Below are 11,971 nucleotides of genomic sequence, written 5' to 3' on the forward strand. Positions count from 1 at the left end.
CACATCTCAACTCGAATTAAAAACTCGAATCAGCGAACTAAACGGGCCCTAAAGGAAAACCAAGTTTTTATTGTTCACCCATGCACACTTCACTATTTATTGTACAATGCACTTTTTTTCTCATTTTGCCCTTACTCTTGTTTCTTCTGCGTCTTCTGAGTGGGGGCATTTGTGTCTTTTTTGTCCCACGTGTTGTGACTCTGCATTTTTACCTCTGCCTCCTAATTAAGGGTGTAAATCGGCCAGGTAGGCTCGGGTTGGGCCTATTATTTGGGCCGAGCCGCACTAGTCGGGTTGAGAAAAATTTGGGCCACAACACACATATTAGCACTACAAACTCGTAACCCTTCGGGTTACCTCAGGTAGGCTCAGTTTTGCGTATTGATCAAGCCTGAATGTTGATTTGGGTAGCCTATGTGTCACTCCCCTGGTCTCCCGATGGGCTACAAGAGGCTGAAAATTTCAGGCCCTGTTTGTTTCTGTTTTCATTTCCATTTTTCACGTTTTTCGAGACTAAAAAATGAAAACGGAAACATAAAATGCGGTTGGCCTAAAAATTTTTTAAAAATGAAAACAAAATTGTTTGTCTTTTGTGAAAAATTGAAAACGAAAAAAATGTGTTTTCATTTTCTCATTTTCGTTTTCTAAAAATGGATTTTATTTTTTTTTTCATTTTCTTCTCTCTCTTTTCTGAAATTGTTTTTGTCTTATATAATGATGTTTATTTAATATATTTATTTAATATATGTAATAATATTATTTATTTAATATATTTAATAATATTAGTTATTTAATATATTTAATAATATTAGTTATTTAATATATTATTATTTAATATATTTAATAATATTATTTATTTAATATATTATTATTTTAAATATTATTACATGTTTTCAAAAATTAAACCACCAAACGCAGTTTCAGTTTTTTTTTAAAACTGAAATCAATCTCTGAATAAAACAACCAAACGCATTTCAGAAATAATTTCAAAATGAAAATGAAAACGTTTTCATTTCTATTTTCATATAGAAAACAAAAACATTTTGGAACCAATTCCAAACGCACCCTCAGTTTTCCTTCTAAGCATCAAGTTTTCATGCTGTTTTCAAAATAGTGTTTTGTTTCAGACATCATTTCATTCAATTGCAATTTTTTATTTTTCCATTCAACAAGTAAATAAGCAACTATGAACATGTAAAAAAACTGTACATAAGTAAATATAATCTAACACATTCAAAACATTCAACAGCATTAACATAACATCCATAGTTTGCAATCTGCATATTTAAAAAATATTCCAAGTACCTCTTTAACAGTTTAAAAGTATAAAGTCCATAAAGAGTCCATAAGCATTAACATAACATCAAACATACTTCTTAACAATCAATAAAGTCCAGAAATAAAAATGACAATACGTCAAATGAACAGTCTATATAGTCCAGCAAAATAGGAAATTTAGTCCACTCCAAATAGTTCAATCCAGAATAATAGCACCTCAATTCCCAACTTGCCCCTCATGTGTTGGAACATAATTTGACAAATCTTGAGAAGAAAACATAACAACAATAAAAATCATTAGAATCAGGTTTAGGACGACAAAATAAACAACAAAAAGATGAAATAAAGTTAAAAAAGAAAAAGTAAAAAGTAAACACATTATCCGACTCAATATCTTCATATTCGTTAAACTCTTTCATGTCAATAAAATTGATGTGCTCACGACTACGCAGCCAATTTTGTGAACAAATCAATGCCTCCTAATGAGTTCATTTGGTTTTAGCATTGGTTTTTTCGTCATTTTGCTTCTGATGAAGCCCTGCGCCTCATTTCTTTCTTCGATGGGTTTCCTTGCGCCGCCTCTTTCATTTTCTATCCGCTAAAAGTTTGGCCTCCACTTTTGGCTTCTTTATTCCTCTCAGTTCTCACTTGATCTTGCTCTTCTGACTGTTCTCAACGCAAGCTTCTTTTGTTTGCTTTTGCTCATTTTCCACTATTTTGATTAGGATTTTACTTGGGATTTTTGTGCGATTTTGGCAGACTGTGTATTTTGTGTTATATGATATTTCTTTTTTTCCCCCTTCTTCTTCTTTAATTGTTGTGGCATTTTTTTTTCCTGTTGATTGTCTTCTCTTGCTCTTCTATTCTTTTCATTTGGGATTTTGTATGGCCGTCTTTTCTTTTCTTGCCGAGCTCAATATTTTGGGTTCTATGCAATTTCTTTTTAATAAAAAAGAGGCATTTTTCGGTATTTTTTTGCTTCCTTAAAATTTATTGTCATTTTTTATGTTGGGATTTTTTCCCTTTTACTGATGACAAGGTAAATCTCGCATTTTTTTCTCCCTTTTACATGTTTCGGTATTTGTTGATTTTGTTCTTCCGTTGTCACGACCCTACCGTGATTATTAAGGTTTAATTTAATTAAATTATACTGTTTAACAAAAATCACAAAAATAAATACATAAATATCAATATAGTTTACTCTAGAGATTTTTTTTTATAAATAATATTTAAAACAGTCCATAAAGTTCAAGGAAAATAGTACAACTCTGGGACACTGTCGACCAATATAGTTTATATACATAAATACAGTACATCTCAGAATTAAAACTATAAATTCAAAACAAACGCACCGCTTCGAATCTCACGCCTTCAATCCATTGGCATCCACTTGTCACGTTGTAAATCTAAACTGCTAACTCTAGAGGGGGTTTAAAACATTGAAAACATAATAGTAAAAGTGAGCGGAAGGCCCAATAGGATATAATTTTATAAAACATTGTAAATAAAGGTACTCACGGTCCGAAGACATACACCCATAACCGATCATCTTTTTAAAAAAAAAAAAGAAATACTCACAAAGTAATGGTAAAATATCTGTATAATGAAAATATGCAGAGCCATAACACCATTGATCAAGAAGTGGATCCGTACGGGTTTCGGGACATACCCCTAAGGATATGATTCCCATATCCTGATCTCTGTGGCCACCATGCATTGTATCATTTCTAAAAATATTTCATTTTAAGAAATGATACTCTTTAAAATCCCATTTTCAAAATCATTGGAAACTCAATAGCATTATTCATGTTATTTCCTTTAAAATCATTTTTTTTCTTTAAACATGTTTTATTCCAAAAATATTTTCATTGGCCAAAATCATTTAAAATAAGGCTAACAAGGATATGGACAAGAATATCCTACCTCTCAAATATCAAACCTGGGCTAGCCTTTCGTTATCCTAGCCTCCGCTTTCCTCAAAGCTTTTAATCTGATCCTTCAACTAACATTGTCACAAAACAAAGTTTTAGGGCACAATCCTCATTCCTAAAACAAATCAAGTTCAATTATGTCTAATTGTTTCCTATTAGTGTGTCTTGACTCAAATCTAAGTTTCATAAATGACATTATAATTCAGTTTAGGGGTTCTTTAAAAATTGAAATCCTATTCATGGGTTTGGTTTCCCTTTTAATTTTAGCTTAAAAACAAGGTCTTAAAGAAATTTTGGCAGAATACCAGCAATTCAAGTTCAATTTCAAAATAAATTCTCCAGAAATCATCAAAACCAGTTTCCAATCAATTCAACAAGTCAAATAACTGAAAATCCCCAAATTTAATTCAATTTTAACAACAATTGTTCAAATCCAAACCCTAACTCAACATTATTCAAATCTAACCAAAATCAAACTTTCTCAAGTTTAAAATTCAAATCAAAGAGTGGGTTTCAAGGAGTTTTACCTCAAATTAGTTGATGGAGCCGTTCTCTCTCTTTTTGTTTTGTTTTTTTTCTTTTTGCTACTACTCCGGCCAAGAACAACCGGCATGAGAGAGAGTGAGGGGAAGAGAGAGAATGCCGGTAGGGAGAGAGAGAGGGAAAGAGCGGCGGCGGGGAGAAAAAGAGAGAGAGGAAAAGGGCGGGGGCGGAAAGAAAAAGAGAGAGGGAGACCGCCAATAAAGGGAAACAGAGGATAAAGAGAGAGAGAAGAAAAGGAAAGAGAAGAGAGAGAGAGTGAGCGTGTGTGGCTACGGGAAGAAGAAGAAAATGAAGGAAAATGAGAGAGAGAAAAGGAAAAGAAAGAAAGAAAAAGGAAAGAAAAAGAAAAAGAAAAGAAAATGTGGGAAAAATATATTAAATTGTATTTAGAGGAAACGAAAAGTAAGTGTATTTTTAAAACTAAAAGTAATTAAAATTTTTAATTACATGATTAATTAAGAAAAATTAATATTAGGCACACTAATATATTACAATTAACATAATTAAACATGTTTAATTCTTCGAGGTGTTACAGCTCTACCCCCCTTAAGGAATTTCGTCCTCGAAATTAGAGCTTACCTCAGGATATGAACATATGTGGGTATTGTTCTTCCATCGATGCTTCTAATTCTCGTGTCGTTTCCTCAACACCATGGTGTTGCCACAACACTTTCACTAATGGTATCTCACGACGGCGTAAACTCTTCATCTTTCGGTTGAGAATCTGAACTAGTACTTCCTCGTAAGTCGTGTCATACTGGATTGGCACGTCGTACCATTGCACAATAGCTTCTGGATCGGGTTTACACTCGCAAAGTATAGAAACATGTAACATATTGTACACGTGAGATAACTCAGGAGGTAAGGCGAGGCGATAAGCAACGACACCGACTCGTTGTATGATTTGGAATGGTCCAATGTATCTTGGCGTAAGTATTTCTTTCACACCAAAACGAGCGATCCCTTTGTACGGTGAAACTCTTAATAAGACAAAGTCGCCTTCTATCAACATAGCTCTTCATTTAATCAAACTTGGATAATCTAATAGGATTCATTCAACTTGGTCAGTCATCTAATCTCATACATGGGCTGATTTAACGTCCGTTAAGGAAACATGTGCAAACCGTATTACGTGTCACCAGAGGGTAGAAAACTGATTTCTAATGAAAATAGACATCCAGGGCTTTCCAACAAGCTATTACATGCCCTATTTCAAATACTCTAAGCCTTTCAAACACATCTTACAAGAAATTGAAATTCTGAAACTTCAACTTTTCAAGGCATTTAGAAAAGTTTCTAAGCAAAACTTCAACTATGCACGTCTCGGCAAAAAAAAACTCCGAACATAGTGATTCTAAGTTCTACACGTCACTAAGGTCACACACTAAATGGTAGGCTAAGTGCTTTAAGTGCAGCGATCTCGGTTCTAGAAGTTGGGGTTCAAATTCACACTTTTTGTGTTATACCAAGAATGCAATTTTGACCTTTCTGACGGAGATGATCATAAAACATTCCACATAACTCTAAAGGGTATAATTCTAGTTTTTGAATAAAGTAGACACCTAGAGCTTCGAAACAAGCTATCATATACCCAGATCCGACCTCTCTATGTACCTCAAAAATAGTTCTTAAGAAATTAAAATTCTGGTCTTTCCTGGTTTTGACAGCTTTTGATAAGTTTTTGGCATGAAACTTTCAATGCACACAACTCGGGTTACAAAACTTTAAATGACGTGATTCTAACTCCCACACGTAACTAATAATATGTTCTAAATGGTAACAATGGTGGTTTAGGTGCAGCTATACTATTTCAAAAAATAAGGGTCTCAGTTCTTTGTTTTATCAATTCTTAGAAAAGAACAGCTTTGACGACTGTTACGAAAATAATCATAAAATATTCTACACAACCCCAAAAATTACAAAATCAGTGCTTAATCGAAGTACACATCTAGGGCTTTCAAAATGGCTATAATAAACTTAGTTTCTAGTCTGTTAAGGTCTTCAAAAACACATTATACCATATCAAAACGAGGCTGTTTTCTGCAGAATTTCAGAAACTATGTTTAACTTCAAAAATGCATAACTTGAGTTACGGTTGTCCGTTTGAGGTGATTCTTACGGCTATACAAAGCTTAGGATGTCTAGTTTCCAATTATTTAAACTGATTCATTCAAATTCTTCTCCAAGGATTCCCAAAAACCAGCAGTATCAAACTTGTTCAGGTTAGGTTCCTTGACACTTTTTCTAACAAATTGAAAAATTCACAACTTAAGCTACAAAACTCCTTTTTGGATTATTCAAATCTCCTATCAAAGCTTGAAAAGTCTATTTTAAGGTTTTAGCATAGTTAATATTAAAACTTATTGAGAATAATCAAGTCCTGAGCTTTTCCTTAGGCTGCTCCTAGAATCTTTCCCAAAATCATGTGGATTAAGTGGGGAAAGTATGATTAAAGTCTAAAATAATAACATTCAAGAGAGAAATTCCAAAGAAACTTAGACTTAATGTTAAACAACTGTAAAGGCTCCAAACTACCAATCGTTCAGTCATAAATCAGTTTCTAACTCGAATTAATATTCTTCATAAATCCAGTAAAATGGCAGATTCGTCGACCTTTATGGGAATATACATAAATTATTATCTACGTCTCTAAAAATTCTAAAATAAACTCTATAAGCAAGTAGACAAGTAGATCTTTGATTTGGTATATTATACATAAGGTTTGAAAACTGACAAGGCCCTCAAAAATAAGTTACAGAAAATTAGAACGGCATGTCTAGGGAAATTCTTATAGTTGCATGAAATCCATCACCTGGACTAAATGACTTCAAGGTTGATTTTGATGCAACATCTACGGTTTGACACCGATTTGGAAAATATTTAAAGTGTTATTCATACTTATCATTAGAACTACCCGTTCTAATTCCACATGAAATTGACAAGACATCTCCCCAGGATAGTCGAACCCAACATCTTCAGCCCGAGGGAGCTCAACCTCAACTGCTAAAGAGGTTCTTCCATTTAAGACATCACTTTGAAATATAAATCAAAGGCAAGAATGCCATTCACATGGTGGAAAAGAGGCGAATACGACAATTCGTCAAGATAGTCGTCCTGGAACCTATGAACTAAGACTTTCTACGCCTTTTTTGTGGATTCTTACGTGTCAAACGATGGAAAGGAATATCCACCTTGTGACTCTGCTGGCAGCATCATGATATCGGTTGCCACAATCAACCATTCTATCAATGAGAAAGAAACGAAATTCCAATTTCAATAAAATTGGATCACTCGCCTCATTTGAGTCTTTATCAGTTTCAGAATTATGGAATGAGACATGAGGATGCCTTTTCATTCAGGAATCTCATATCCGAAATACCATCAATTCCAGCTAAAAGTCAATCAACAACATAGACTTTCAACCACTGGAATAAAGACACCCAATTTTGGGGATGATCGAATACAAGAATATCAATCATCGACTTATAATCTAGAAAGTCGAAGAAATTCTCATAGTCAAATTTGACTCTAAAAGAATAACCAATATGAATTTAATATCGAATAGATATGAAATCAAATAACAATTGAATCTCCAAGACTTGGTGACTGAATGAGGATTTTTGAAGCCAAAATTGACTACAAATCCCACACCAAATGAAAACCATTCACTAGAAAGGAAATAAGTGATATGATTAACTCTAAAAGTACATCTGACTTAACATCGAATCCCAAAAGCAAAATGACAGAGAATATTAATATCCATAGTCAATGTTTTACAATGACATGGTTCAGGTTAACGAAAGTATCACCGAGACTAACACTTGAGACAAGAAAGGATTTTGATTCCTGAGTGATATAGGACTATGATAGAAAGATAGCACGATTCGATATGCTAATAATAATAGAAGGACCAGTTTCTGGTCAAAACATATTAAAAATAGAACTTGAACTTAGAATCCTAGAACTTGTGGGTTATGACCTACCACACTTCCCAAACAAAAGCTGAACATAATTTAATATCAAAGATAAGCGTCAATCTCTCGATAGGGTCTATAGCCACCATCGTCACCATTCGAAGAAAGAACGATGTCTCATCAACATAAGAACCCATGAAGTAAACACTCTTAAGCAAAACACTCTCAAGAGAATTGAGGCGAGTAGCTAGGATACAGAGCTAGATTGCAAGGCTAAACTTGCGCATCGATCAAATCGAGAAAAGTAAAACATGGAGGGAGGAAACTCTATCGATCAAAATCTACTGGAACCCAAGTCGTCGCTCTCCATCGATTTGAATCAATACGTTAAGCGGGTCGAGAGGTGGAAAAGACCAATACCGATATTCAAACTCTACGAAAGTAAAAACAAATATTGTTTCCTAAACCGAAATCTCGTAAAAAAAAATTTCCAAAGTCAACATTGACTTTGAATTTTTAAAACTGACAAGAATCAAGAGCACTTATAGAAATAAATCAATAACCATCGGGTCGAAATCAACACTTCCTAAAAACTTCAAAGTCAACTTTAACCTCGATCTTCATATAGATAAACATCGATAATAGAAACATGGATTCCATCCATCAAAGTGCTCTAGGAAAATGAAACGGACTCTAATGTCAAATTCTCAAATGCAACACTATCATGTATTACCTAGTATTATACGACACGTCCCGGCACAAAAATGTTAAAAAAATAACAAAACTCAGTAAAAACTCACACATGCTCGATTTCCCGTGGAATTCGAAGCATCGCTCTGATACCAAAAACTGTCACGATCCCAAGGATAGCGCCGTGATTATTGGGGTGGACTGTTCAACAAAAATCACAAAAACAAATACATAAATATCAATATAGTTTGCTCCGGAGACTTTTCTTTACAAATAATATTTAAAATCGTCCATAAACTCTAAGGAAAATAGTACAACTCTGGGACAATGTCGACCAATGCAGTTTATATACATAAATACAGTACAACTCAGAATTAAAACTGTAAATTTGAAACAAATGTACCACTTCGAATCTCGGGCCTTCAATCCATTGGCATCCACTTGTCACGTTGTAAATCTAAACTGCTAACTCTGGAGGGGGTTTAAAACATTGAAAACATAATAGTAAAAGTGAGCGGAATGTCCAGTAGGATATAATTTTGTAAAACATTGTAAATAAAGGTACTCACAGTCCGAAGACATACACCCGGAACCGATCGTCCTTTTTTTAAAAAAAAAGGAAACACTCACATAGTAGTGGTAAAATATCTGTATAATGAAAATATGCAGAGCCATAACACCATTGAGCAAGAAGTGGATCCGTACGGGTTTCTGGACCTGCCCCCAAGGATATGATTCCCATATCCCGATCTCTGTGGCCACCATGTATTGTATCATTTCTTAAAATATTTTATTTCAAGAAATGATACTGTTTAAAATTCCATTTCTAAAATCATTGGAAACTCAATAGCATTATTCATGTTATTTTCTTTAAAATCATTTTTTTTCTTTAAACATGTTTTATTCCAAAAACATTTTCATTGGCCAAAATCATTTGAAATAAGGCTAATAAGGATATGGACAAGAATATCCTACCTCTCGGATATCAAACCTGGGCTGGCCTTTCATTATCCTAGCCTCCACTTTCCTCAAAGCTTTTAATAGGATCCTTCAACTAACATTGTCACAAAACAAAGTTTTAGGACACAATCCTCATTCCTTAAACAAATCAAGTTCAATTATGTCTAATTGTTTCCAATTAGTGTGCCTTGACTCAAATCCAAGTTTCACAAACAACTTTATAATTGAGTTTAGGGGTTCTGTAAAAATTGAAATCCAATTCATGGGTTTGGTTTCCCTTTTAATTTCAGCTTAAAAACAAGATTTTAAAGAAATTTTAGCAGCATACCAGCATAAATAGGGAAAATGCCAAACCTGCAATTCAAGTTCAATTTCAAAATAAATTCTCCATAAATCATCAAAACCAGTTTCCAATCAATTCAACAAGTCCAATAACAGAAAATCTCCAAATTTAATTCAATTCTAACAACAATTGTTCAAATCCAAACTCTAACTAAAAATTATTCAAATCTAACCAAAATCAAACATTCTCAAGTTTAAAATTAAAATCAAAGAGTGGGTTTCAAGGGGTTTTACCTCAAATTAGTTGATGGAGTCGTTCTCTCTCTTTTTGTTTAGTTTTGGTTTTTTTTTTTTGCTGTTACTCCGGCCAAGAACAGCCGGCGTGAGAGATAGTGAGGGGAAGAGAGAGAACACCGGTAGGGAGAGAGAGAGAGGGAAAGAAAGCGTCGACGGGAAGAAAAAGAGAGAGGGAGACCGCCGGTGAAGGGAAACAGATGAGAGAGAGAGAGAGAGAGAGAAGAAAAAGAAAGAGAAGAGAGAGAGAGAGAGCGTGTATGGCTGCGGGAAGAAGAAGAAAAGGAAGGAAAATGAGGGAGAGAAAAGGAAAAGAAAGAAATAAAAAGGAAAGAAAAAAAGAAAATGTGAGAAAAATATATTAAATGGTATTTAGAGGATAGAAAAAGGAAGTGTATTTTTAAAACTGAAAGTAATTAAATTTTTTAATTACATGATTCATTAAGAAAAATTAATATTAGACACATTAATAAATCACAATTAATATAATTAAATATGTTTAATTCTTCGAGGTGTTACATCCATTCTGCCTAAATCGGTTTCCTTTACATTTAATCACATGCCGATCTGTAGTGATGATCTGTAATACTTACGGTGTTGATTTGTACTTCTATGTTGATGATCTGTGCCCTTTTTGTTCCGGAAGCATTAAATGAGTTGGAGATTTTTTCTCCTTTTATGAACTGGAGTTTCTAGGAAATATGCCGAAAAAAAATTTGTTTTTTGTTTTTTTTTTTCTCTCCTATCTGGATTGCTTATTGCTTCGGGGTTTTTGCCCCTTTTCTTTCTTGCTTTTAGTCCTATACTATTTTTGTTATTTGTTTTAATTGAAAATTTTTTTCCACTCCTTCCTCAGCGACTTTGAACTATTACACGTGATATTGTCATTGGTTATTTTGCTCTCTCTCTATATATACAGAATCCCGTTGTTGTGTATTAATTGGTTGTGTAAATTGTGTCCTCCGTTTTCTTTTATGTCTGACATTTCTCCTTTGCCACTCCATCGTTGATCATTTACTGCTTTGCTCGATCTTCCCTTATTTACTGCTTCATCGTTTTACCTCTGTCTCTTTCACTTCTGTTTTGCTAGCTAACATTCCTTATTTAAGGAAGTCCTCACAATATTTCAAGTACTATTAATGACTCTTGTCCATGCGTTTTTAATACCTGTTGTTAATGCTGAGTGTATTAGTTTATTATATTGCTACTGCTTTATGTCGTTTCTTATAGTAGTGGCAACAATTCATTCCTTTTTGTTGTCAACAAATCTTACTCACCTATGTTTGGCCTTTTCTATGGTTTTTATTTGTTTTGTAGCAGTATATGTATTTCTCTGTTTTTACTTAACATATTTTATCCTAAATTGGTTTTAGTCTATGGGAATGATGTTGGTCTCCGAATCGAATTCGGATGCGGAAGCGCGGTGGTGCGGGGAAGAGGCGGATCGTTTATAACAAAAATTTTCATAAAACTTTTGAGATACTCTATAGATTATATTAATTTATGCACGAATAAATTAATCTCATTAACTTATATATATCAAGAACTCAATTAGGAAAAATACCTGGAAACCGACTCGGATGATAACTTGAGTTCTTTGACCACGAACAGTCCTTGCTCCAATCTTTATGTTTAGAAAACCAATGTCTTCCACATCAATTCTTAGAATCCACGAAGACGTGTGTGTGGGCACACATGAGACAAAACGGGTTACAATAAACACTCGAATTTCCACAAACACCATCACATGTACGATGTGGAATTTTTGGAGAAAATTTTTTTTCCTTCCTTTCTCTCTTGAGAATTTCAGCCAACCTTAACTCTTAGGGCAGAAAAATTGTTTCCTTCTTTCTATAGAGAAATTTCGGCTACCTCTAAAATTAGGGTAAAAAACCATTCCAAAAATTGTCTCAAAAATAGTATTTATAGAGTAGAAGTCAAACTTCTAGAAGGAATCCAATCTCTATCTCTAAGATAAAGCTTGTTAATTATCTCCTATTTGAATTTTAAACCAAATCTCCTCTTTTCCTCTATCTTATATGGCCGGCCATTCTAAGGGGATTCTCATCCCTGTGTGGC

The 11,971-nt window shown here is 33.8% G+C and overlaps 1 protein-coding gene across 1 annotated transcript; it reads right to left on the reverse strand.

Annotated features, from left to right (window-relative positions):
- Positions 1–4,332: 4,332 nt before the first annotated feature.
- Positions 4,333–4,764, reverse strand: LOC112092985. The gene has a single exon (XM_024170439.1). It carries the CDS (start codon positions 4,762–4,764, stop codon positions 4,333–4,335), a length of 432 nt encoding a protein of 143 aa, XP_024026207.1.
- Between the last annotated feature and the right edge of the window lie 7,207 nt (positions 4,765–11,971).

Source organism: Morus notabilis, unplaced genomic scaffold (assembly GCF_000414095.1).
Source record: "Morus notabilis unplaced genomic scaffold, ASM41409v2 Scaffold150, whole genome shotgun sequence".
NCBI lineage: Eukaryota > Viridiplantae > Streptophyta > Magnoliopsida > Rosales > Moraceae > Morus > Morus notabilis.